Genomic DNA, 27,250 nt, shown 5'->3' with positions numbered 1-27,250 from the left:
CTGGCTCCAGCAGGGGGTTACTCAGTCTGCTGAAGGCCCGCGGTCAAGGCACATGTGAGAAAGCAATCAATGAACAACTAAGAAGTCGCAACGCACAATGAGAAACTGATGATTGATACTTCTCATTTCTCTCCGTTCCTGTCTGTCTGTCCCTGTCTATCTCTGCCTCTGTAAAAAAAAAAAAAAAAAGAACTGGAAATCCAAACCATCTAACACAGGATCTATAACCCAGTGATTCAAGGACAGCCTCTGGCATGCAGGTATCAAGATCCTGGTTCAGATACTACAACACCTAGGGCAAGTTGCAGAACTGAGCTATGCCCCAGCATCCTCATCTGAAAAGTTGGGCAACAATATCTGGATGCTTGTGTAGAGTAAATGAGGTTAAGCATGAAAATTCTTTATTAAGAATAAGTGCTGCTGGCCCTGGCCAGCAGGTTCAGTGGATAGAGCACCGGCCTGGCATGTGTACATCCTGGGTTCGATCCCTGGTCAGGGCACACGTGAGAAGCAACCATCTACTTCTCTCATCCTCCCTCTTCTCTCTCCCCCTCTCGCATCACTGCCTCAATTGGTTTAGGTGTGAGCCCCGGGCGCTGAAGATAGCTCACTACCTCCAAGGAAGTTGACAGAGTTGATGCTTCTTTTTTTTATATATATATTTTTTATTGATTGATTTTTAGAGAGAGAGGAGTGAGAGAAAAAGAGAGAGAGAAGGGGGAGGAGCAGGGAGCATCAACTCCCATATGTGCCTTGACCAGGCAAGCCCAAGGTTTCGAACCGGCAATCTCAGTGTTCCAGGTTGACGCTTTATCCCACTGTGCCACCACAGGACTGCGCCACCACAGGTCAGGCCAAGAGTTGATGCTACTTATCTCTCTTCCTTCCTGTCTCTCTTTCTCTGAATCTCTGCCTTGCTTTAAAAAAATTTTAAAAAGGCCTGACCTGTGGTGGCGCAGTGGATAAAGCGTCGACCTGGAAATGCTGAGGTCGCCGGTTCGAAACCCTGGGCTTGCCTGGTCAAGGCACATATGGGAGTTGATGCTTCCAGCTCCTCCCCTCCTTCTCTCTCTCTGTCTCTCCTCTCTCTCTCTCTCTCTCTGTCTCCCCCTCTCCTCTCTAAAATGAATAAATAAAATAAATAAAAAATAAAAAATAAATAAAAAAATTAAAAAAAAAAAAAGAATAAATGCTGAGTAAATGTTATAAAGGCTCTTATGCTATTCAACAATTAATTCTGGCCAGCGTGAATTAAGGGTTAAGGTACTTTATTGTTACTTCAGTATTGTCCAAAATGTTATTTTATTTTATTTTTTTTAAAGCTGTGCCATTTATTGTGTGACTAATCACTTAAGTCCTTCAGCCAAACTTGAAACTGCCAGAGCTGCTCTCTTGGGTTCAGGTGTTATTCCTTTACGGAAGCCACGTTTGCACCATGTTAAAAACAAGAACCACTACTTAAGATGAACTTGAAGCCGCAACAGCTGCCCTCTTGGGTTTAGGTGTTGTTCCTTCACGGAAGCCATGCCTGAATCTCCGGTAGATGATTTTCAGATGTCTCATGCGACCGGTCCCGGTGGTGTTCCGCCGCTTAGCCTTGGCGCTCCAGTTATACTTCCTCTTGCGCTTGGCGGGGTAGCCGCACTTGCCGCACGTGGACTTCTGCAGGTGGTAGGCCTTGGAGCCGCAGCGGCGGCACAGAGTGTGCCGTCTTGTTGCGGCGCTTGCTGAACGACGACGTGCCCTTCGTCATCTTGTTGTCAGAAGCAAAGAGGCCAAAATGTTATTTTAAAAAACAAACACATGGCCCTGGCCGGTTGGCACAGTGGTAGAGCGTCGGCCTGGCGTGCAGAAGTCCCGGGTTCGATTCCCGGCCAGGGCACACAGGAGAAACGCCCATCTGCTTCTCCACTCCTCCCCCTCTCCTTCCTCTCTGTCTCTCTCTTCCCCTCCCGCAGCCGAGGCTCCATTGGAGCAAAGATGGCCCGGGCGCTGGGGATGGCTCCTTGGCCTCTGCCCCAGGCGCTAGAGTGGCTCTGGTTGCAACAGAGCGACGCCCAGGGAGGGGCAGAGCATCGCCCCCTGGTGGGCAGAGCGTCGCCCCCTGGTGGGCGTGCCGGGTGGATCCCGGTCGAGCGCATGCGGGAGTCTGTCTGACTGTCTCTCCCTGTTTCTGGCTTCAGAAAAATACAGAAAAAAAATAAAAATAAAAAACAAACAAACAAACATATGTTCTGGCCGGATAACTTGGTTGGTTAGAGCACCACTGCCAAGTGCAGAGGTTGCCAGTTCCATTCCCAGTCAAGGCACAATGTCCCTGTAATTAAACGCAAAGAAATTCTGAAAAATGTTCTTAGGACTATTAGCGGAGAAGAGACAGAATTGTTTTGTGCCTTATAAATACGACTTGATAGCCTAAATTTCCTACCTTGAACACTTTTCAGTTTTGTAACTAGTAAAGTTTGGTCTCTAGGTGTTTACGCAGAGCCCGGCTTCTGAGTCCCAGCGGTGGGTTGGAGCCCAGCCTCACCTTATTCCGGTGTGACCTTCGCGGGCCTGGGCCCCTGCAAGCCTCATTTCTTGGACCTGGGAGCCTGGGATGACAGCTCGTCCTCCACTCCCCACACAGCCTTGCGGCTCTGGGATTGGTTCCCACTGGGTCGCGGCCCCGCCCACCCAGGCAGGGGTCTCGAAGCTCCAGCCCGCTGGACCCCAACCCGGAAATACGGGGCGGAGCCGGGCGGCCCGGAGGCGGGGCGGGGCGGTGCCGGGGGCGGCGAGGGGCGGGGCGGGGCCGTGGGCGGCGAGCGGCGGGGCGGGTGCAGGATGAGGGCTGCAGTTGGCTACAAGTCCGCCGCGGGGAGGACGACGCTGAAGGGCCGCGGAGCCGCGCAGCGCTGCAGCGGAGTGCCGGAGCCGGCGCAGGGTCCATGGCCAGGACGACCAGCCAGCTGGTGAGTGCGCTCGCGGCAACCCGGGCTCACCAGACTATCATCCCTCCGAGAACCGCGGCCGCTCGGGCCCGGTGAGGCGCGGCGGCCCGTGATTCCGAGGGCCGGGTGGCGTCTCACCTGGCTGGGTCCGGGCAGCAAGGAGAAGGACCGTGGGCACCGTGCGGGCGCCGCGCAGCCACCGAGGGAGCGCGGTCCCCGGGAGGCGGGCGCCGGCCCGCCGGGGGCGCTGACAGGCACGCGGAGGGCGGGGGAAGCCCTAGAAATGTCACGGGCTCGCCGCGGTTCGAGTGTTTGGAAAGTTTGTTTTCGGCGCGGCCTGGAGCCGAGCCTCCGGCGTTACCTTCCGTGCTGTCTGCGGAGGAGCCCTCCTGGGGCTGCACCAGGAACGGGGTCCCGGTGCCCCTGCCCGCAGCAGAAGTAGGAGTGCGAGCTCTTGCTCAAAGGATCTGATGCTCCGAGCCTCCCAGGTTCCCGGTTCGCGTGGAGTGGGGACGCTTTCCCGACCCGACGGGTGCTTCTCCTGCCTGGAGTCCGCGCTCCGCCCGGCACAGGCACCGTTGTTGTGGGAAGTCCCTGGGAGCTGGGCTGGAACCTACCGCCAGGGGAACGGGAGCGTGACAGGGAGGACGGATTTTAGGGGGAAAGAAAAAGAAAACGCACTTGTTGAGTTAAATGTTTGACTAAAAGTATCGCTAGTGGCTCTGTATTTTGTCTCTGTCGCTGAAAGTCTCCCTAGTGCTTTTATGTTTTTTCTCTGCTAAGTCTACACCCTTGGGAAAGGGTTTAAGGATTTATACCTTGTGTGCAAATGTGAAGTGGATGGAAGAATGTCTAGACAGCTTGTCAAATTTGGTTCAAAAAGCAGATCCCTTAAATGAAGGAAGATCCGGGAAATGTACTGACCGCTCATCTTGAGGGTTGGAGGGCACCTTTGGAAATCTGATGGCAGGTGTGCGACGTCTCCTGAGAAGAACGCATGCCACACCGAGTTTTTTATTTATTTTTATTTGTTTATTTATTTATTTATTTATTTATTACAGAGACAGAGAGTGAGTCAGAGAGAGGGATAGACAGGGACAGACAGACAGGAACGGAGAGAGATGAAAAGCATAGTTTTTCGTTGAGCGTTGCAACACCTTAGTTGTTCATTGACTGCTTTCTAATATGTGCCTTGACCGCGGCCTTCAGCAGACCGAGTAACCCCTTGCTGGAGCCAGCGACCTTGGATTCAAGCTGGTGGGCTTTTCTTCAAACCAGATGAACCCGCACTCAAGCTGGCGAGGTCGGGGTCTCGAACCTGGGTCCTCTGCTTCCCAGTTTGACGCTCTATCCACTGCGCCACCGCCTGGGCAGGCCACACCGAGTTTTGTAATGACTTCAGGAAGCTCTTGACCCCTCTGCCGCTCACCCGTGGACTTCGTGTTAAGAACACTCGGCTTTGTAGAGATGGGTGAGAATCCAGAGTCTAAGAGCGGGAGGACCTGTTCTGTTGAGGAAAAAGGTGAAAGGCGAAAGGGATGTCTTTGGTTATTGTGACATGTGGTGCCTGGGCTGACACACAACGACGCAATTTAGGACGCTTGGCAAACCTCAGTGGAGGCTGGTTGACGATAATCCTGGATTTTGTAAAATGGATTTTTGCACAGCGATGCTGTTGCAATGCGAGGTGTGTACATTATGGCATCCATCAGAAGAATAAAAGCGCATTTTCTTAGTGTTTGTAGTTCTTCGTGATGGACTTTAGACATCTGCAGATTTCTTTGCACAAGGCAGCTTTTTGGTTCAAAAACGGTGGAATCCACGAGAAGAAATGAAGTGCCGAAAAGGTTAGCTCTCTGGTCAGGAAGTGATAAGAATGAGATTTTTGTGTAAGGAGCTAGGTTCCTTCACGTGTGCATATGTCTGTGCGAATGCGCCCCATTTCCGGTCAGTAATGGCAGAGACGCCTCCAATGTTGGATTTTTCACACGAGGACAGATAGATTGACACGTGTCAAGTGAGTTTGCTGTTCAAGCTGGGAATTTTAAGATGAGAATCCCCTGTCGGGATGATTCCTCTTCCCATTTTTTGAAGCGTGTACAGCCAACAGGGGGAGCACTTGGAGTTGCGAGTCTGAAGATAGTCTGGCCCAGCTTCACAGTCAGGTGTGTCCTATGCTGTAGTACCACTGATGGAGCTCTTCCGTCAAGGCAGGCACTGGGCTAGCTAGCTCACACGTGTTGCTTGGTTTTCTCAGCAGTATTGCGAGGTAGGTGGTGTTCCTATTGTACAGGTGTGGAAACTGAGGTGCAGAGAGGCTAAATACTTCTCTGGTAAACGGCGCTCATCTGAGGATGGCAGAGTCCCGGGTGCCACCCTGCCCCTCACGTGAGGAGGGAGGACCTGCTGGGCAGCTCAGTGCAGCACTCAGTCTAAAGAAGTCCTCAGTGCGCTGCCCAGGAGGTCATGCCTGAATGTCCTGACTGTGCTGGAGGCAAGAGGGACATTGTCGGATGGAAGGACAGCACACTTACTTCTTTGGCCAGATAGCTGAACTCTGAGCCCTGGAGCCTGTGGCAGCCTCACTGTCAGAACGCAGCTGTTTGGAAAGAGACTCTGGTTCATCCTCATTTGAGGGCTGATATTCTGAATGGGTGAGGCTTGGAATTTTCCCTTTGTAAAATGAACTGTAGTGGCCCTGGCCAGTTGGCTTAGTGGTAGAGTGTCGGTCTGGCGTGCAGGAGTCCCGGGTTTGATTCCTGGCCAGGGCACACAGGAGAAGCGCCCATCTGCTTCTCCACCCCTCCCCCTCTCCTTCCTCTCTGTCTCTCTCTTCCCCTCCCGCAGCCGAGGCTCCATTGGAGCAAAAAGATGGCCCAGGCATTGGGGATGGCTCCGTGGCCTCTGCCTCAGGCGCTACAATGGCTCTGGTTGCAACAGAGCGACAGATGGGCAGAGCATCGCCCCCTAGGGCGTGCCCAGTGGATCCTGGTCGGGTGCATGCGGGAGTCTGACTGTCTCCCTATTTCCAACTTCAGAAAAATACAAAAAAAATGAACTGTGGTTCCTGGCCCAGTGGCTCAGTGAAATAAAACCTTGACCTGGCGTGCCAATGGTCACAGGTCCAATCCCGTCCGGGCACGTAGGAGAAGCAATCAGAGAGTGCGCAACAGAATGGAATAACTAAGTGAAGCAATGAATGAAGGCTTTTCTCTCTTCTTTCTTTCTCTTTTTCTCTCTCTCCCTCTCCCTCCTCCACCTCAAATCAATGAAAAAATTAAATAATAATAAAAAAGGAACCATGTAATGATTCTGTTAAATGTAAAATTGATCACTAGGCAAAGCAGCTCCCTGTAACTCTAGGGTGGCTGTGTGTTTGAGCAGTGATTATTACTGGGGAATGTAGTGGGGAAAGCAGAGAACATGGAAACAAGCAGATTTTCTTGGAGTGTCATTCCGATATGCCAAGGTTATAGGTTCGATCCCTGGTCAGGGCACATGGAGGCATCAACCAGTGAATGGATAAATAAATGGAACAACAAATATCTCTTTGTCCCTTTCCCTCTCTTTCTTTCTCCCTTACCCCCTCTCCCTTCTTTTCTCTAAAATAATATTTTTTTATTTTATTTTTTTTTTTATATTTTATTTATTAATTTTTAGAGAGAGAGGAGAGAGAGAGAGAGAAGGGGAGGGAGGAGCCGGAAGCATCAACTCCCATATGTGCCTTGACCGGGCAAGCCCAAGGTTTTGAACCGGCAACCTCAGTGTTCCAGGTCGACGCTTTATCCACTGCGCCACCACAGGTCAGGCTTTTCTCTAAAATAATAAACAAACAAACAAATAAATAAATTTGGGTTAAATCTGGTTTATCCAATTGTTAGGGACAAGCCAACAGTATCCTAGGCTGAAGCTCTCCATGTTGGCACTGCTATCATGTTGGATGAGGCCTGCCTTGGACTGCTGTCCTCACATCCCAGGACCCCGAGTACCTAACCTGCAGAGGGGCCAGTGTTAGTGATGTGGACCCTACATAGGATCAGCCCCTCGCAAGACAACAGATCTCTGAGGATCAAGATCACCCTAGCACTCTGTTCACTGGAAGCCAAACTGCTTTTCCCTGGCAACAGAGGGAGCTGGGGAAATGGCCCTTCTGATGTTTGGTCCCTTTGACACACCTCTCTGCCATTAGGGGAAGGTCAGTGAGGGCTTTCCCCAGGCCTCCGCTTTGCTCTAATTTCTGAGTGTCCCGTCCCAAGGGGAGCATGTGCTCCATGGGTGAGTACAGCCACATAGAGCACCGTGGCTATGCCCCCCAGGTATCAGAGGCCCCAGGTGCCAGAGGTGCCACCCTCCAGAAAATGGTTTGCAGCTGGTGGTCGTGGGGGAACCCCAGGACTCTTTCTCTGAGTAGTCCACCTTTTCTCCAGGTTTCACGCCATGCACCTGTGCACAGATACACCGTGAGTGAGCATGGTGGGCCAGAGCACCATCAGCATAGGAGGAGGGCGGGCTTGGATGGGAGCGTTAGACCCAGCGTGTGCCACCATTGGCTGTCCAGTGGTGCTGCATGGACCTTTGGGAAAGGATTGGAGCAGCCCCATCTTTGGCAAAGCTGCCCAAATACTGGCTCTGCTCAGCCAGTTCTTAGGTTCTGGAAAACCTCAGCATCCAGACTCTGGGGAAGCAGGTAAGTCAGCAAGCTAACTTCTTTTTTTTTTTTAATTTTTAATTTATTTATTTTTTTGCTTTTTTTTTTTTTTCTGAAGCTGGAAACAGGGAGAGACAGTCAGACAGACTCCCGCATGCACCCGACTGGGATCCACCCGGCATGCCCACCATGGGCCACGCTCTGCCCACCAGGGGGCGATGCTCTGCCCATCCTGGGCGTCGCCATGTTGCGACCAGAGCCACTCTAGTGCCTGAGGCAGAGGCCACAGAGCCATCCCCAGCGCCCAGGCCATCTTTGCTCCAATGGAGCCTTGGCTGCGGGAGGGGAAGAGAGAGACAGAGAGGAAGGAGAGGGGGAGGGGTGGAGAAGCAGATGGACGCTTCTCCTGTGTGCCCTGGCTGGGAATCGAACCTGGGTCCTCCGCATGCTAGGCCTATGCTCTACCGCTGAGCCAAGAGCTTCTTTTTTTTTTTTTTACAGAGACAGAGAGTCAGAGAGAGGGATAGACAGGGACAGAAACAGAACGAGATGAGAAGCATCAATCATTAGTTTTTCATTGCTTTCTTATATGTGCCTTGACTGTGGGTGGGCCTTCAGCAGACGGAGTGACCCCTTGCTTGAGCCAGTGACCTTAGGCTCAAGCTGGGGAGCTCGGAGTCTCGAACCTGGGTCCTCTGCATCCCAGTCCAACGCTCTATCCACTGCGCCACCGCCTGGTCAGGCAGCAAGCTAACTTCTTTATCAAGTAGCTTGATAACTGCTCATTTCCAAGGTCTTGTCGTTTTTAATTAATTAATTTATTTATTTATTTCAGAGACAGAGCGAGAGTCAGAGAGAGGGATAGATAGGGACAGACAGACAGGAACAAAGAGAGACAAGAAGCATCAATCATCAGCTTTTCGTTGCAACACCTTAGTTGTTCATTGATTGCTTTATCATATGTGCCTTGACCATGGGGCTACAGCAGACCGAGTAACCCCTTGCTCAAGTGAGTGACCTTGGGTCCAAGCTGGTGAGCTATTTGCTCACATCAGATGAGCCCACGGTCAAGCTGGCGACCTCGGGGTCTCGAACCTGGGTCCTTCCGCATCCCAGTTCGACGCTCTATCCACTTGTCGTTTTTTTGTTTTTTTACAGAGACAGAGAGTGAGTCAGAGAGAGGGATAGACAGGAATGGAGAGAGATGAGAAGCATCAATCATTAATTTTTCATTGTGCGTTGCAACACTTTAGTTGTTCATTGATTGTTTTCTCATATGTGCCTTGACCGTGGGCCTTCAGCAGACTGAGTAACCCCTTGCTGGAGCCAGCGATCTTGGGTTCAAGCTGGTGGGCTTTTTGCTCAAACCAGATGAGCCCGCACTCAAGCTGGAGACCTCGGGGTCTTCTCGAGTCCTCTGCGTCCCAGTCCGACGCCACCGCCTGGTCAGGCCATTTTTATTTTTAAAATTATTTTTATTTATTTATTCATTTTAAAAATATTTTATTTATTGGTTTTTTAGAGAGAGAGGAGTGAGAGAGAGAGACAGAGAGAGAGGAAGGGGGAGGAGCAGGAAGCTTCGACTCCCATATGTGTCTTGACTGGGCAAGCCCAAGGTTTCGAACCAGCAACCTCAGTGTTCCAGGTCGACGCTTTATCCCACTGCGCCACCACAGGTCAGGCTATTTATTCATTTTAGAGGAGAGAGAGAGAGAGAGAGATAGAGAAGGGGGGAGGAGCAGGAAGCATCAACTCCCATATGTGCCTTGACCAGGGAAGCCCAGGGTTTTGAACCAGCGACCTTAGCATTCCAGGTCGGTGCTTGATCCACTGCGCCACCACAGGTCAGGCAATCTCAGGGTTTTGAACCTGGGTCCTTTGCTCCCAGTCCATGGCTCTATCCACTGCGCCACTGCCTAGTCAGGCTATAATGAGTTTTATGAAATGAATAATATTACAAGTATTGTTCCATCATTTTTTTTTTGGTATTTTTCTGAATTTGGAAACAGGGAGGCAGTCAGACAGACTCCCGCATGCGCCCAACCGGGATCCACCTGGCAATCCCACCAGGGGGCGATGCTCTGCCCATCTGGGGCATTGCTCTGTTGCAACCAGAGCCATTCCAGCGCCTGAGGCAGATCTGGGCCATGGAGCCATCCTCAGTGCTGGGGCCAACTTTGCTCCAATGGAGCCCCAGCTGGGGAGGGGAAGAGAGAGACAGAGAGGAAGGAGAGGGGGAGGGGTAGAGAAGCAGATGGGTGCTTCTCCTGTGTGGCCTGGCCAGGAATCGAACCCGGGACTCCTGCACACCAGGCCAATGCTGTACCACTGAGCCAACTGGCCAGGGCCCCGTCAAATTTTTTTTCACCTTTGGATGTAATGAACATTACTACAGCAGTTAGAATATGCTGTTGTACAGATGAACATTAAAAAAGAGTAAGGAATGTAAATTGGTGATTTCCACATTGGGCGGCTGCCCAGGCGCTCACCTTAGAGAGAACCCTGATTATAAGCACCATTTTAACAATTGGTTTCCTGAACTAAAAAAATTAGGCATTGGTTCTGCCAAACCGGTGTGAACTGGTGAATCCCACTACTGATTATCTGTGCTTTGACCAGGCAAGCCTGGGGTTTCGAACCAGCAACTTCTGCATTCCAGGTCAGTGCTCTGTTCACTGTGTCACTGCAGGTCAGGCAGGGGCCCCTGTTCTTCAGGGACCAATTTACTCCACAGACCAGCTAGCTTCTGGAAGATGTTGTTTTAGCAACATCCCTGCTGGTAAAAATGGCCACCATTTTCTATAAAGGGGCTGAGGTCTGGTGCAATGGACAGAGTGACCCTGACAGGGAATCAAGAGGCTTTGCCCTGCTGCCTCCTAGATCCAGAGTATGAAAAGAAAAAAAGAAAAACGATGACATTTGCACATCACCAAGCTTAGGAATTATTCATCAGCTTACTGTTCCCTCAAAGACAGCTGACAGAGGTCAAGTAGGAAAGATCAGAAGAGAGATTTCCACCTCTGCGAAGTGCCAGGGCCCCTACACCAAGACCCGGAGCCTCCACGGGCCCTGATCTCCAGCTGCAGCCCAGATGAGAACAGAATGACTCTCAGTGGCTTTTATAGAGCCCTGCTCTTGTACTTCTGTTAGGTTGGCCGGAGACACGGGTTTGTAAAAAATTTACAAAGAGCCTGACTTTTGGTGGTGCAGTGGATAAAGCGTCGACCTGGAAATGCTGAGGTCGCCGGTTCGAAACCCTGGGCTTGCCTGGTCAAGGCACATATGGGAGTTGATGCTTCCTGCTCCTCCCCCCTTCTCTCTCCTCTCTCTCTCTCTTTCCTTTCAAAAATGAATAAAATTAAAATAAAATTAAAAAAAAAAAAAAAGAAATGGTTAAAAAAAAAAAATTTACAAAGAGTGGAAAGGCTGAAATAGAAAAGTGTTTGCTTTCCAAGAGAGGAGACGGCCAGGCCGCAGGAGGAGTACCGGCCCGAGTGAGGAGGGGGGTTGGCTTTCATTGAACTTTTCCAAGGGCAGTGTGGTTCTTGTTGCTACACAGCTGAGTATGGGAGGGTGGTTTGTTTCATTAGTTGTCCAGCTAAGTAGGTCCTAAGAATTATCTCAAGTGCCCTGGCTGGATAGCTCAGTTGGTTACAGCATTGTCTTGAAGCGCAAAGGTTGCCGGTTCGATCCCTGGTCAGGGCCCCTACAGGAACGGATCGATGTTCCTGTCTCTTTCTCTCTCTCCTTTTCTCTCTGGCTAAAAGAAATAAAATAATTAAAAAAATAATTATTTCAACTGATGGAAACTGTTCATAAGTGGAGGCGGCTTACTGGTGTTTTTTACTCCTCTGTGTCTGTAAAACAGGCTCAGAACTGTGTCAGGAGACTAGGTTAGGAATGAGAGGCTTGTTGGCTTTCTGTCCTTTCAGAAACGTCTCCAAGAACCTGAGCAGCTTGCTCCAGAGTCGAGGAGCGCTGGCAAGAGTGGGCCATGGACACCCTCAGACATCGCTGCTGGGTGAGCTGACCAGACCGCAACTGACACATATGCCAGGCCTCAGCCCCTCAAAATCTCATGTGCATGTGCTGCCAATGTGGAAGTAAAAATAAATTATAGAACACGAAATACAAGTCACGCCAAATGCAGACATCTTTGGCTTACATGTGCACGATCACAGAGAGAACCACCACAGGGATATCTGCACTAGCAACTGGGGCGTGACTGCGGCCCAGCTGTCAGCACGCTGCATTAATGTCACTCCGTCACTCCGCACGGCTGCACCAGCCCCGGAAGGAGAGCCTGATGATGAACACGTGGGGTGGCCACACTCACAGAGCCAGGACCTGACCCAGACTCAACACTGGCTCGGTGGCAAGACTCCTGGGTCTGTTTGTTTGTCTTCTTCCCTCTTTATGTGCTTTCCCTGATTGACCTCACAAGCAAGTACTATAGAGTGATAAAATAGCCTGAATTAAGACTGCATTCTCTGTCTGACCTGTGGTAGCGCAGTGGATAAAGCGCCGACCTGGAATGCTGAGGTCGCCAGTTCTAAAACCTGGGCTTGCCCACTCAAGGCACATATGGGAGTTGATGCTTCCTGCTCCTCCCCTCCCTTCTCTCTCTCCCTCTCTCTCTCCCCACTCTCTAAAATAAATAAATAAATAAAAAATTAAAAATCTTTAAAAAAAAAAAGACTGCATTCTCAGCCCTGGTAGGTTGGTTGAGTGGATAGAGCATCAGCCCGGAGTGTAGAAGTCCTGAGTTTAATCACCAGTCAGGGCACACATGAGAAGAGTCCATCTTCTTCTCTTACCCTCCCTCTCCCCTTTCTCTCTCTCCTCCCCTCTTCCCCTCTCACAGTTGGCCCTGGGTGCTGAGGATAGCTGGGTTGATTCAACCCAGATGGGGGTTGTGGTGTGGATCCCAGCCGGGGTGTATCCGGGAGTCTGTCTCTCTATCTCCCCTCTTCTCAGTAAAAGAAAAAAAAGACTGCATCTCTTCAAATGATTTTCCTCTATTGACCTTCTCCAATTCTCACTGGATTAGCATTTGACCTACTTGGGAAGTGCTGGCTTTAACAACAATACTTCCACCCACCCTAAAGTCTTAAAAAAGAGAACTGCTGGACTTGGCTCTTGAATATTTAATGGCAGCCAGCATATGCCCCCCTCTAATCCAGACACTGAGGAGTGGGGGTGGCTCACTGATGCCAGGCTGGCTCAACCCCTGAATCCCACTCCCAGGGGACCAAGGGGGTGCTGATTGAAAACATTTGCGCACAGAAAATTCTATGCTTCTGCACTTCGATTTCAATGGGGCCTGACCAGGTGGTGGCAACAGTGGATAGAGCATCGGATTGGGACGTGGAGGACCCAGGTTCAAAACCCCAAGCTCACTGGCTTGAGCGCAGGCTCATCTGCTTTGAGCAAGGCTTACCAATTTGAGCCCAAGGTCGCTGGCTTGCGCAAGGGGTCACTCACTCTGCTATAGCCCCTCAGTCAATAAACAACTAAGGTGCCACAACAAAGAATTGATGCTTCTTGGCCTGACCTGTGGTGGCACAGTGGATAAAGCATCGACCTGGAAATCCTGAGGTCGCTGGTTCGAAACCCTGGTCTTGCTTGGTCAAGGCACATATGGGAGTTGATGCTTCCTGCTCCTCCCCCCTTCTCTCTCTCTCTCTTCTTTCTAAAATGAATAAAAAAAATAATAATTGATGCTTCTCATCTCTCTTCCTTCCTGTCTGTCTGTCCCTCTCTCTGTCACTCTCACACACACACAAAAAAGACTTCAATGTGGAAATTTGAGAGAGACTATAACCTGCATTTAGTTCAGGACACCCATCTTTTTTTTTTTTTTTTAAAGAGAGACAGGGCCCTGGCTGGTTGGCTCAGCGGTAGAGTGTCGGCCTGGCGTGCGGGAGTCCTGGGTTCGATTCCCGGCCAGGGCACACAGGAGATGCACCCATCTGCTTCTCCACCCCTCCCCCTCTCCTTCCTCTCTGTCTCTCTCTTCCCCTCCCGCAGCCGAGGCTCCTTGGAGCAATGATGGCCTGGGCATTGAGGATGGCTCTGTGGCCTCTGCCTCAGGTGCTAGACTGGCTCTGGATGCAACAGAGTGACGCTCTAGAGGGGCAGAGCATCGCCCCCTGGTGGGCATGCCAGGTGGATCCTGGTTGGGCGCATGCAGGAGTCGGTCTGACTGCCTCCCCGTTTCCAGCTTTGGAAAAATGAAAAAAAAAAAAAAAAAAAAAAAGAGAGAGAGAGAGAGAGAGAGAGACAGGAAGGAAAAGAGATGAGAAGCATCAAATCGTAGTTGCGGCACTTTAGTTGTTCATTGATTGCTTCCCATACGTGCCTTTACAGGGTAGGGGTGGGTGGCTTGCGTCCCGCCAGTGAACATCCAGCTTAAGCTCCAGTTTAAGCTGGTGAGCTCACGCTCAAGCTGGTTGAGCCCATGCTTAAGCCCAAGGCGTTGAAGTTTTGAACCTGGGGACGTCAGTGTCCCAGGTAGACTCTCTATTCACTGCACCCCACTGGTCAGGCCCAGTCCTTCTAATTGAAGTCTCCAGTGGCCATTGCTTTTCTCTTCTTTTCTTTTCTTTTTTTTTTTTTTTTTTTTTTACAGAGGCAAAGAGTGAGTCAGACAGGGATAGACAAAGACAGACAGACAGGAACGGAGAGAGATGAGAAGCATCAATCATTAGTTTTTCATTGCGCATTGCGACACCTTAGTTGTTCATCGATTGCTTTCTCATATGTGCCTTGACTGTGGGCCTTCAGCAGACCGAGTAACCCCTTGCTGGAGCCAGCAACCTTGGGTTCACGCTGGTGGGCTTTTTGCTCAAACCAGATGAGCCCGCACTCAAGCTGGTGACCTCGGGGTCTCAAACCTGGGTCTTCCACATCTCAGTCTGACGCTCTACCCACTGCGCCACCGCCTGGTCAGGCTCTTCTTTTCTTTTTTTAAGTGAGAGCCCAAGACCAAGTTCTTCCTGCCCGTGCTGTGGGCCCAGCAGTAAACCTGGCCCTTAACGGCAGAACTGAATGCACTGCCGAGATAAAGCTCTGGGGTAAACTGGAGGCCACTTGGCCCTAAGGGCTGCCGCTCGGTGACACAACCACAAGCTTGCTTGAAAATGGCAAGGAAAAGGGCCAAGAATGTCAGGCTCTCCTACAAGATTCTAACCAGAAAATAACTGTTCACATGTCACACTCCCGCTCTGCGAGAGCACTTAATAGAGCATCTGCACTTGGTCCCTTCAGTCACTTCCAGGTGTCCACAAAAACACTAGCAAATGGACACGACCACTGCTTTGTTGCAAGAGAAAAGGGACGGGCATTAGAGACTTAAAATTGAGAGGGCTGGGTGTCCTATGTTAAATGCGAGATACAGTTTCTGTCAAATTCCTCCCGTTGAAATCTAAACGCAAAAGCATAGGATTTTGTGTGCACAAATATGTGCGATCAACCTAATTAGAAACACCTCGTTTTTATTCTGAAATTATCTATCTCAAATTTGCACATAAAACCTTCACCTCTGGCCTCTCTTCTGCTTTGTTTTCTACAGTTTCTCAAATACCTGAGCAGAAGTGGTAGCTATCACTGATAACGAATGAGGAAACAGAGGCCCAGAGACCAGAGGCTTGTTCCAGGCACCAGATGCGCAGAGCGGGGCTGGGACCTCACACAGCAACCGTGCTGCACACGTGCCGGATGCCAGCGGGTTCTGACTTACTTTTCCCTACAGGAGACCCCACGGTGCCCTGTGTGCACCCAGAGAGCTGACACCCTCAGGCACCCTCGGGAGTCATGGAAAAACTAGGGATCCGCGCATAGTCGGGGCCCAGGTGATTCCGACCTTCAGCACTGCCCCTGGCCACCTCCCATGGGAACAAACTCCCTTGGACATCAGCGCCCTGACCCCCCTGCTGCCACCCCAGCCCAGACAGACACCATTCCGTGTAGCTTAGAAACAGAATTTAGGGTGACACATGACTCAAATGAGGGGCACCAGGAGCAAAGGTGGGACAGTACTGGAGATGGCTCACAGGCCCCTTCAGTTCGGCGGAACTGGACACACCTAGAGAAGGCTGGCTGAGGGGCAGGGCCGTCCTGAGCAGAAGGCTGTGGTGGACCTGCCGGCTCGTGCCCCTGCCCAGGTCACAGCTGCTATGAACACTGCCGTCACAAGGCAAGGGGACGTCCATCTGCCCAGTTTTCTCCCTCCCTAGAGACATCTCAGATACAGACCACCTGCACTTAAATCTCCTACAGATGTCACATTACTTGTCCCGGTGATGTGAGTGAGTGTAAAACCGCTGGCATTATGCCTGACCAGCAGTGGCACAGTGGACAGTGTCAACAGGGGCGCTGAGGTCACTGGTTTGAAACCCGGGCTTGCCTGGTCAAGGCCTATGAGAGAAGCAACTATGGGCTGATGCTTCCTGTTCCCCCCCTCCCCCCACCTCTGCTTTTCTCTCCCTCTCCCTAAAATCAAATAAAATCTTTTTTAACGGCCTAGCGTGCTGAGGACCCGGGTTCAATTCCCGGCCAGGGCACACAGGAGAAGCGCCTATTTGCTTCTCCACCCCTCCGCCGCGCTTTCCTCTCTGTCTCTTCCCGTCCCGCAGCCAAGGCTCCATTGGAGCAAAGATGGCCTGGGCGCTGGGGATGGCTCTGTGGCCTCTGCCTCAGGCGCTAGAGTGGCTCTGGTCGCAACATGGCGACGCCCAGGATGGGCAGAGCATCGCCCCCTGGTGGGCAGAGCATCGCCCCCTGGTGGGCGTGCCAGGTGGATCCCGGTCAGACGCATGCGGGAGTCTGTCTGACTGTCTCTCCCCGTTTCCAGCTTCAGGAAAAAAAAAAAAATCTTTTTCATAAGTGCTGGCATTAGACCTGACCTGTGGTGGCGCAGTGGATAAAGCGTCGACCTGGAAATGCTGAGGTTGCTGGTTCGAGACCCTGGGCTTGCCTGGTTAAGGCACATACGGGAGTTGATGCTTCCTGCTCCTCTCCCCTTCTCTCTCTCTCTCCCCCCTTCTCTAAAATGAATAAAATCTTTTTTATAAAAAGTGCTGGCATTAGAAAAACAACTAGAGATGGCAGCAGGTGAGAGCAGTGCCCCCTGGGTGGAAGCACCAGCTGGAAGAAGCAGGGCCCCTGGCTGCGGACACCCTGCGGCGGCTCTGTCAGCCCGGCAGTGAGGCCTCCTCCAGGCCAGAGTCTCCAGTCCCCTGGGCACCAGCCACAGAGCAGGAAGGCAGCACACTGCGGGCAGGACACTGGCCTGGGGTTCAGACCCGGCCCACTGCTGGCTCAGGGCCCCCGAGCCCTCCCCACCCGCTGTCTCCATGGCCATCGCCCTACCGGCTCCCAGGCGGCCTCTGCTCTCGGCCTGCACTCAACCCTGCTGGCCCATCCAGGGCAGAGTCCACCCTCCTCCGCTCGCTCTGCTCTGGGACCAAAGGGCAGGCCTGTGGCTGCTCCCAATCCCCTCCTCCCCAAGGCCTGTCTGGAGCTCAGCGCCCCTGCATCTGTTTGGAAAAACCTACCTTGTCCTATCTACTAGAAATGAGTGGCTGGCCCAGCTCATCCTTCCAGACCATCCTCAGCCACCCAAGAGCAGGACAAGATCCTGAAGCCCAGTGCTGAGGAAACCAGAACCACCGGAACAGAACTGCAGGAGAGATAGTCGGTGTGTCCCCCACTTAGATGCCGGCCAGATGCATCGAGCCCATCCCAACACACATGACGATGACAGGTACACTCTGGAGCAGTGTTCCCTTGGCCCGAAGGGATCCCGTTTCTTTTTTTTTTTTTTTTTTCATTTTTCTGAAGCTGGAAACAGGGAGAGACAGACAGATTCCCGCATGCGTCTGACCGGGATCCACCCGGCACGCCCACCAGGGGCGACGCTCTGCCCACCAGGGGGCGATGCTCTGCCCATCCTGGGCGTCGCCATGTTGCGACCAGAGCCACTCTAGCGCCTGAGGCAGAGGCCACAGAGCCATCTCCAGCGCCCGGGCCATCTTTGCTCCAATGGAGCCTCGGCTGCGGGAGGGGAGGAGAGAGACAGAGAGGAAAGCGCGGCGGAGGGGTGGAGAAGCAAATGGGCGCTTCTCCTGTGTGCCCTGGCTGGAATCGAACCCGGGTCCTCCACATGCTAGGCCGACACTCTACCGCTGAGCCAACCGGCCAGGGCGGGATCCCATTTCTTACAAGAAACCCCAGCGGCTGCCCAGGAAGCTGTGCCCCTCCCGCAGGGCATGGGCTCCAGAGCCCGCAGCAGGAACTGGCCCTGCTGTCCTAAGGGGCTGTCCTAAGACCAGCCAGGGGCTCTGAGTGGAGCATGAAGAGGCAGCTGGGAAGCGAGAGAGACAGGGGGACGGTGTGGTGGGGGGCGGGGGCACCATGCATTTTGGGTGACTGTGTGTGTAAGAGACAAACAACAAACTTCATGAGGGGGAGGAAAAAGCCATTCTCGGTACATTCTTTCTAAAAATAAAGTACAAAAGTCAAGACACTGAGAGCAGACTCTACCGACTGCAATAACCCGGCACCAAGCACTGGGCGGGCCAGGTGGTCCATTCATCATCTTCCTTAATGCTCACACGCCTCCATGACGTAGAGAGGGACATTAACTCCCCCCCAGCCACGCTGCCGGTTAAGCTGTGCGCAGAGTCCAAGTCAGGGAAAAGGCACCATCCCACCCAACACCCACATCCCACCGACTCCAGACTGCAGGGTTCCGAGTGCTCTGTCCTGTGAGGAGAGCTGCCCAGTTAGGGCCTGCTGAGAGCACCGGTGCTCGAGGTGGCCTGCTGGCACCCTGGCCACACAGACCCCTCCCTTGGTGCCAGGCGGTCAGCTCCTTGAGAGGACCCGAAAGCCTGCTGGCCCGTCCCCGCTGACCTGGAGAGACCCTGGAAAGGAACCGTGAGCACCTACTCGCAGGTGGAAGCAGCCACTGACAGCCTGGCCACAGGCGGGCATCTCTGTACCCCTACAACTCTATGTGCAAAAGCAGCTGCACCACGTGTTCTGACCGCTGCTCTGAACCAGGACCAGTCACTGTCCTGCCCGAGGAGAGCTGGAGGGGCGTGTGCAGTGGGCAGAAAGAGGAACTGCTGTGGCTGACACCACTTCCTCCTCCCGCCGCCCCCCACTTGCTCAGATGACTGAGGGTGGGACAGCTGAGGGCCTGGGGCCCATGTCCTGAAGAAAGCTCTTCTCACGCTTTCTTAGGATTTAGGACTTTCCAGCAAGTTGCCTCTTGTGCTGGCTCAGGTCAAAGGAGCCTTCAAGTTAGGCACCTTGTGAAGAGGTGACTCCAGCACTCACTGGGAGCAAGCAAGCACCTGCTGTACAGTGGGGGGCGGGGGAGGAGTGGCTGCTCCCCGCACGCAAGGGGTCTGTCCTTTCCTTCAGGTCTTGAACCACCACGATGCGTGGTCAGGGCTAAGACATAGCCAGAGCCACAGCCTCAGCACAGTGTTATCTGACAAGCCCCAGGGTCTCAGGGCACCGCTCCTGGCCTCAGACAGGCTGGCATAGTTCTCATCAGTACACGAGACACTCGCAGGACTTCCGCACGGTGGCCCTTCACCACTGATCAGTTACACCGTTTCCACTCAGAATAATCCCCACTTCTCTTGCCAGGTGGCTTAAAATTTCTTCCTTCCTGTGTGATCTGCGGTAACGCAGTGGATGGAGCATCGACCTGGAATGCTGAGGTTGCCGGTTCAAAGCTCCAGGCTCGCCTGGTCAAGGCACCTATGAGAAGCAACTACTACGAGTTGATGCCTCCTGCTCCTCTCCCCCTTCTCTCTCTCTCAAATTAATAAGTAAAATATTTAAAAAATATATCTTACTTCCACCACCCCACCCCACCCTACCCTGTCTATAAAATTCCCTTCAGGTTCTTTTCAACCCTGAGACTCTTGCTGACAGCAAGTACAGCTGGAGTGAGCACAAAGAACTGCACGGGGCCTCAGGAGCACCGTGATGGCCCCACCCCTCAAAGACCCATCTGATGCCACAGAATTCGCAACCCCAAAGCCAGGACAATGTCCCGTCAGAGGACAAAAGCAAATGGGCAACCCACAGTTTTCTCCAGGCCTTGCTTAGTTACCAGAGACCAAACCCTCTCCAATCCTACTTCGTTCGCATGTCGTATTTCCCGCTGCCCTCAAACTCCTAAAGCATCTCCACACTGAAACGGGCTGATTCTGCTCTAAACAAAGTCTAACCTGTTTAACAAACAATACTTACGGGCCAGGTACCACAGAATTCAAAGAGACACATCAAGTATTTACGAAACACTTCCGGGAAGGAGTGTTACACCTTGGCCTGCCCCTGAGGGAGCATGGGAGAAAATATCACCCAGGACAGCTGACATGAATAACGCAGGCTCAGCCCAGATGGAGGAAAAGAGAGTTCACACCAGTGCTGTCTGTAGAGAGCTTCATGGTAGCAGTGGCTCCAGAGTCAGAGTGTGAGACAGAAGGTTAAGGGTTTCGGGGTTTGGGGGGGGTGGCAGTGGTCCGGGCTCAGTTCTGAGGCAGGGAATGTGAAGACTTAGGGGGAGGGGAGACCAGTCGCAGCCCAGCTCCCCACCCTCCTAACACCCTGTTGACCTCTGAAGAAGCACTCCTCCAGAAAAATGTCCTGGAACTTCACCTCTGCCCCGGGGCTTCCCCGACCTAGCTCCCCACTAGACTGTGTACAGCCAGCCACAGGCATCGTCCTAGCACACTCCAAACCCGCCAGGCTCCTCAAATCTAGGTCTTCTGTTTCTTGGAACTCCTCCTGCTCAAATCTCCCCACCCAACCCCTATCCAAGCACCACTCCTGCAAGCCCAGTGCTCACTAAACACCTGTTAGTCAAATGCCCAGCAGGAAATCTTCCACCAGGCCCAGCTCAGCCTCAACCCTAGGGTTATCTATCTGACAGGTATGCTTTCATTAATTTTTTTTTTTTTTAAAGAGGAAGAGATGAGAATGACCAATTCTGTAGTTGCATCATTTTAGTTTTCATTGCCTCTCATACATGCCTTGTTAGGGGGTGGGGGTGGAGGGCTGGTTGTTTCTGGGTTGTAGCTGAGCCATCAATCCCTTACTCAAGCCAGCGAATTTGGGCTTCAAGCCAGTGACCATGGGGTCATGTCCATGACCCCATGCTCAAGCCGGCAAGCTTATGCTCAAGTTGGCAACCTCAGTGTCCCAGGTTGATGCTCTATCCACTGTTCCACCACCAGTGAGGTTGCTTTAATTGATCTTACCCAGGAGGTCAGGGTTTGAGACTTTTACATGTGAATCAACATCCTGTCTCTTCCATTTTGTAGTTACCAGCGCCCCATTCCTCCAAACACCCCTTCCCCTCCTCCCTAATCCTCAGATGATTAAACTCAGGGTTTAATCATCTAAGAGTGAACCTCTGGGACATTTTCCCCTGAGAACCAAGGGGAAAAAACCTGAAAAGACAAAGTATCTTAAACATATTCTCATTTGAAGTAAAAAAACCCTTACTACTATGACTAATGTGAACTAGCATACTCTTTCTGGCAAAGTCATATTATCTGTGACTAAAAACCCTTATTTACTATCAACTTTTTAAAATTTAGCTCACTAAAGCCTCTCTCTCCTGGAGATGAGTGTCATTTTTCTGTGAAAGCAGAGCAGGTGCTGTGATCCGATCATGGGTCATGGGGTGTGTGTAGCCACCCACCCACAGGGCCCTCGCCTTGTCGAAGTTCAGGTTGGGGTAGGCCTGGCACAAAAGGTAAAGATTTCAGATACTGGGACAGCCTCCAGGATTCTCCGCCATGATCCCAGGGGCCCAGCAAGCCCCGCCACAACTCCCTTGCAATGGAGGCGTTGGGCTGGGAGCCGGCTACACTGCTCTCCACCACTAGGGAGGTGGAAGTCCGGAGAAGTGGCAGGTTGTGTCTCTCCCCACCCCCTGCAGCCACTAACTTCTCAAGAGGAGCTTCCTGGCCTGAGCCCAGTGTGTGCAGGTGTGCAATGCACTGACATCAGCTCTGGGCCCCGAACGCAGGTCACGCCCAGCCCAGATCCCAGCCCAAAGGAAGAGCTCCGCCAGCCAGCAGCTACACTCTACATGCTTTTTATTACAAGACTATTGCGCATACGTGTAAAATTCATCATCTGGCAAACTACATCTTCTAAAGCACAAATACTCAGAAAAAAAATTCATTAAATTATGATAATGATTAAATCATTGACCAAATAGAAAATTTATATAAGCCAGAAAAAAAGTTGTAAAATATAGTTTACAATAATTATTCACATTCAAGGCTGTACATCAATACATATAACAACATGGCCCCGAACATGAATTCAATCCAAATAATTCATATATTAATTTTAAATAACACAGACTGAATTAGAGGCCAACAATAGCCAGCAAATAACCTTATATAAGAATAAAAATACAAAAGTGTATATCCTAATATTGCATTATTTGTTTTTCATAAGGTTTTTTTTTAATGTTTGCTTTGCCTGTACATCACAGTTACAGCTACAGACCAGGTAGAGAATATCACACATGTTCTGACTGCCACCAACCTGAAAAAGATAACGTACGATTGACTCATCTGATTCTGTGTTAAGGAGCAGGTACAGCAGCTCTAAATACTGCAAAATTTAATTCTGCCAAAGTCTAACCAAACAAGGTGGTGATAAGAGGCTTTTCACCTGCAAAATTACCCCTATTCATAGTCACTCAGCCAGGCGGGTTAGACTTGGGAGGATACATAACTAAAAAAGGTTTGTCTTCTGTAAAATGTTCTCTCTCATATTGGAGAGATGAGTTACGGGGAAAATCCAGGTCTACGCGCAGGCTGGTTCAGGGGCACATCACAGCCGTCTGAGCCAGGGAGAGAACTGCCCTTTGCTGGAACAGCCTCGGCTGAGACCAGTTCTCCGAGGCAGCCTGCTTTACAGCCCTGCCAGGAGCCTGCGCCCCTCAGACTCTGGGACTGACTCTTGCCCCGATCTAAAGCACTTGCCAGGTAGGCTCCCCAAGAGGCCGGGGCCACACCTGCTCGAGTCAGCATTGGTTCAGGTCAGGTTCGGATGTGAAAAGAAACGATACGGAAAAAACACGTATGGCAACATGTCCAAGAACAGTACCGTCACCAAACTTCCAGAGGCTCCAACCTCTGCTGCCTGGACAGTGAGCACCCGGGGTCTATGGACTGGCCAAGGGAGGGGGGTTTAGGGTATCCGAGGAGGGTAGGAGACCTTCTTCCAAACAATGCAGCCATAATCTTTGGCATAGTCACGTGGCACTAAGCATGCTATTTAGAAAAACCTCTCGTGCATGTTGCCCTTTAGAATTAATGGACTCCAAACAAAAGTGGAGAAACTAAGAATGAAACCAAATTTGGGTGGTCTGAACTCGAAGACAACTAGACAACCTGCAACACTGTGGGTGGGGAAAGGGGAGAAGTCCTTAAACCCTTCTTAGCCGGGACAACCACATTCCACCGTGAAAAGCCTGGCCACATGCTACCCTGAACCGAGAGAATCCTCTGACAAAACCCCAGGATTTGGAGCCCACGGGGCACACGTACTTTTGTGAAACCCAACTGTGTGGTTCTATTTCAAATAGAGCCTTCGCTCTTTTACTGATTCCAAATGGCCCAGCACAGTCTATAAATGTACTGAGAAATCTTCCACTACACATGTGGCAAGATCAGCTCAACACTTTATCTGCTGATTGTGCAGATGCAAATTCAGTACCATTGTGGACACAAGTACAAGATTCTGAAAATATCACCAAGCTCTTGAAAGCCATAGCTGCAGGGACAGGAAAGTAACTAACATGCAAGCAAGCACATCAGATTCTTTCAATGAAAAGAAGGAAATCAGCTTTTGGAAAAATCTGTCACAAATTGAATGACATCATTTTTAGCATTAAATAAAGAGCAGTCTTATTCAAGCATTGTTTAAATAAGAGTTTGAACAGAGTTTACCAGAAATTCATTTCTTTAGAATCTGAAGGAAACAGCTAAGGAGGTCCTGTGTACTAGAACTGTGAGCTTCTAAGCATCAGATCAAAACTGAGAAAGAGATTAATTCTACCTTTTAAATGAATAAACTCTTACTCAAAAATACCACTTCTGGGAATGGGGAGAGGGGGAATCAGAGTAAAAAAATCAAATATTTAGAAGAATAATCATCACAGTATTATTTAAATAGTGAAAAACCAGAAACCATCTAAATGTTTTATAACAGGGAAATTAGATAAATTATGATCAAGTTTATAACTATTCAACTCTACAATCATTAAAAACAATGTTTCTGAGTCATTGCTCATGACACAGGGAAACACTGAGATAAGTAGCAAGTGAGGAGGCGGGATGCAAAGCAGTGTGTCCTATGTTCCAGGTTTAAACAAAAAGGAAACAGATGGGGGGGGGGGGGGCTGGCTATACACCGACATGTTCACAGTGGTCTTTTCTGCGTGGCGAGCCTAAGGTTGTTTTCAGAAAAAAAAATGTTTTAAGCAAGTACTGAGTCACCCAGAATCCCGTGCTGGCACATGCCCGGTGTGTGTGCGCATGTGTGTGCGCGCCATGGGGCCATCTCTCCCACAATTCCTTCGGGCCCGGGCCACAAATACTAGTGTGTCCCGAGGAGGCTGGGATAGGTACAGTTCCCACCAGCTCTGGCATCAACACAGAGCCATTCTTCCCCAAGCACGTCTGTCACAGGCAGCTGCAGAGTCAGGTTCGGCGCAGCAGGCCACTAGCGGAGCCAGGTAACTGGGACTCTGCGCTCCACAGGCAGCTGCCCAAGGCCCCGACTGGGCCCACAGCAGGAGGGTAGGAGACCGCCCTACGCAAACTCAGCTTCCTCGAGTTCCCAGCGGGGACCACAGAGTATCCTGGCTGTCCCCCCCTTCGTGCGGAGAGGCCACCGGGACGGAACTGTCTCTAGCGGACGCCTGGTCTGACCTGTCCTTGCACTCTCAGTAGGACACGGCTCCTGGACCTATTCAGCAACAGGGCAGCTTCGTTCTCACTGTGGATAAATCCACACTTGAATTTCCCTGTACGTCTGTGTATGTACAGACCGACACCCTTGTCCACATCTCAGAATGTAAGGCACCTGCACGCCAAGACAGTGGTGGGTTTTTAGGTCGGGTACAACTCAAGGTGACAGGGTACAAGGCAGAAGAGGTGTGGGCCTGCCAAACAAGGACTTGGAGCGAGAGGAGATGCTGACTCGGGGCAGGGCGCGCTGCCACCCACAGGCTCAGGCAAGGGCGGTCGCTGCAGCTGTGAGCTGACCCTGAACCCCTTGCTCTCTCTGGTTCTAGAGGTTAGGACTGAGCTTGCTGGGTAAGCCCAGGAGGTAGTGGCGCCATCCAGGGGGCAGAATGCGAGGGAGGACGTGTCTCCTGAGCAGCCCAGCTGAGTGCTCTTGTTCAGCACAAACACCAGCTAGGCCTGTTTCCCTGTGGCCAGACACCGGGAGAGACGCTGTGCAGAAACACGCCCTGAACTCCTAGCTGCACACACACAGGCCAGCGTTTTGAGAAGAGTAAAATGTAAATATGGGAATAGCTTGAACTGAAATTCCTGAAAAGGCCAGGTCAGGCTCACTTCCGGAAAAGCAGGTAAACACAGGCAAGCCTCTTCAAAGTGAGGAGGAAAAGAAGGAGCAAGAGGGAGCTCAATTCAAGGACAGACACACCTCAACACCCTGGCGTTCTCCTCCCAGCACAGGTGGGAGCCGCCTGTCTCTCTCAGCTGTCAGAGCGGAGGACAGGACCGAGCGGAAACCAGCAGCACACCTGGCTCCCCTCTCTGCCCCGGCCTGCCCCACACAGTGCAATTCCCCGCACCCACTCTTCCCAGTTTAACAATGGCCACTCCTGTCACCCAAACAGTGTGAGAGAGGCGTCTTTCCTTCTTCACTTGGACCAGTGCTCACACAAGGTGACAACGGATGGTGGGTCTGAGGTCGAAGCCCGGGGCAGGGGTGTGGTCAGGGGTCTTTCCTGTGTGAGCGCCTGGGTGGCGCCCTGGAGCAAGTCTAAAGGAACAGGAAACAGCCCCTGGGGACAGAGACTGGTCTGGGGGCAGCCAGCAGGGCCTGCTCCTCTCCCACCTGGAACAGAAGACTGCCCTCCAGAGACACCTGGTAAGGGAGAGGAATGGCCAAGACCCCCTGTCCAGGGAGCAGCAGCAGAGAAAAGCTAAGGCCCAGTAGGACCCGGACCATGTTTTCAGTAGGGCAGGCGCCGCCTCTACACAGCCAGAGGGAACCTGAAATGGAAGGAGAGCAGGCCAGGCCTCGGTTCAAGTATGGTTGGTGTTCCTGCCCCTCATGCGAGGTGACTTTTTTTCCAGGCAAAGTCCACTGGTGGGGACCAGATGAGCTGGCACCAGGAGGCATTTAGATTCTCCCTGCAGGGATGTAAAACTGTTAGGCGGTGAGAATGGTCAATCACAACAGGAAGGGTGTGTGTGCCAGCCAGGAGCTCCCTTCGCCTGGACGTGCCGAGTACCGGGAGTCTCCTGGCTCCCACTTAATGGTCTGGAGGAGACCCGCATCCTTCACCCTTACACAGCCCCCAGGAGAGGCTGGTCAGCTCTCTCTCCTCCCCAGGGGGACCAGCAGGCGCCCTCAGGCCCGGCCCGGGGGGCTGAGAAGCCAGATCCCTGCTGGCGGCAGCCGGCAGGAACCGACAGCTGTTTCACTCCGCAGCCCTGGAGCCTGCCTGGTGTTCACTACATGCGGAGCACTGCAGACAGCAGAGCCGGAGCTGCTGCAGGAGGGAGGCGCGGCCTGCAGGCCAGCGGGAGCACGAGTCAGGGACGTGAGGAGAAGAGCACACAGACAGAAGCCAAGGACCCTCCCGTCCCACAAAGATCAGGGGCCACCCCGACAGAGGCACGCACAACTCCCGGTGGAGAGTTCTGTGGTCTAGGGGCGGAAAGAGCCGAGGGCCACACCCTGCGCCCTAGGCCGCAGCAGGACTGGCAGGCCATGGACGCACGATGGAGAGCTGGCGACGTTGGCCCGCCGGTCCAGGTGGGAATCAGGCAGACGTGCATGGCGCTGGGTCCTGGCGGCAAGGACGGCGTGGGGAGGCCTCCACAGAGCACAGAGAACAAGCAAAGCAACCCTGGATTCCTGTTCACTATTGGTTTTGTTCTTTGTGTGGTTGGGTATTTTTTCTTTTCTTTTAAATAAAAAAGCTGCAAGGTTCTGCTGTCTGCATTCCCCTTGAGATGGCTGGCAGGTGGTCTGGAAGCGTCCCGGTGGCGGTGAGCCGCGCTTGGGTGCGTGTCCTGGCAGCGAGGGCCGCGGCTGTGACCTGTCACTGCACAGCGGCATCTGGGTGACTCTGGTATCTGTGCCTCCACACCTCCTGGATCTTTTTGCACCATTTGTGAGCATTACCGCTTGGGTCCATCAGGTAATATGTCCTGTTCGGCTGCAGAGAAAGAAACCATTTAATATTCTCAAGGGCGTCCCCCCAAGATCAGCACCTCAACCTGTCGGGCAGAAATCACAGAAGAAACTGTTGTCCTACTGCAACCACTGCAGGTACCTTCTGGAAGCACGTGACCGTGTGGACTTCTTCCTAGCGCCTATGTGCAGATTAAATATGCATGTGGTAACA

General features: G+C 52.0%; 1 protein-coding gene and 1 pseudogene across 2 annotated transcripts in view; both read right to left on the bottom strand.

Moving 5' to 3' along the window:
* Positions 1 to 1,297: 1,297 nt before the first annotated feature.
* On the bottom strand, positions 1,298 to 1,937 carry LOC136334674 (large ribosomal subunit protein eL37 pseudogene; annotated as a pseudogene).
* Positions 1,938 to 21,696: 19,759 nt separating this feature from the next.
* PDPK1 (3-phosphoinositide dependent protein kinase 1) overlaps positions 21,697 to 27,250 on the bottom strand; it is a 79,283-nt gene continuing 73,729 nt past the window's right edge. For both annotated transcript variants that reach the window (XM_066275189.1, XM_066275190.1), the window contains one exon: positions 21,697 to 27,061. In XM_066275189.1, the coding sequence (XP_066131286.1) occupies positions 26,945 to 27,061 (117 nt within the window). In that variant the 3' untranslated portion in view covers positions 21,697 to 26,944. The remainder of the gene's footprint in view (positions 27,062 to 27,250) is intronic.

This window comes from Saccopteryx bilineata, chromosome 4 (genome assembly GCF_036850765.1).
Source record: "Saccopteryx bilineata isolate mSacBil1 chromosome 4, mSacBil1_pri_phased_curated, whole genome shotgun sequence".
NCBI lineage: Eukaryota > Metazoa > Chordata > Mammalia > Chiroptera > Emballonuridae > Saccopteryx > Saccopteryx bilineata.
This window is presented reverse-complemented; position numbering and strand designations above follow the sequence as displayed.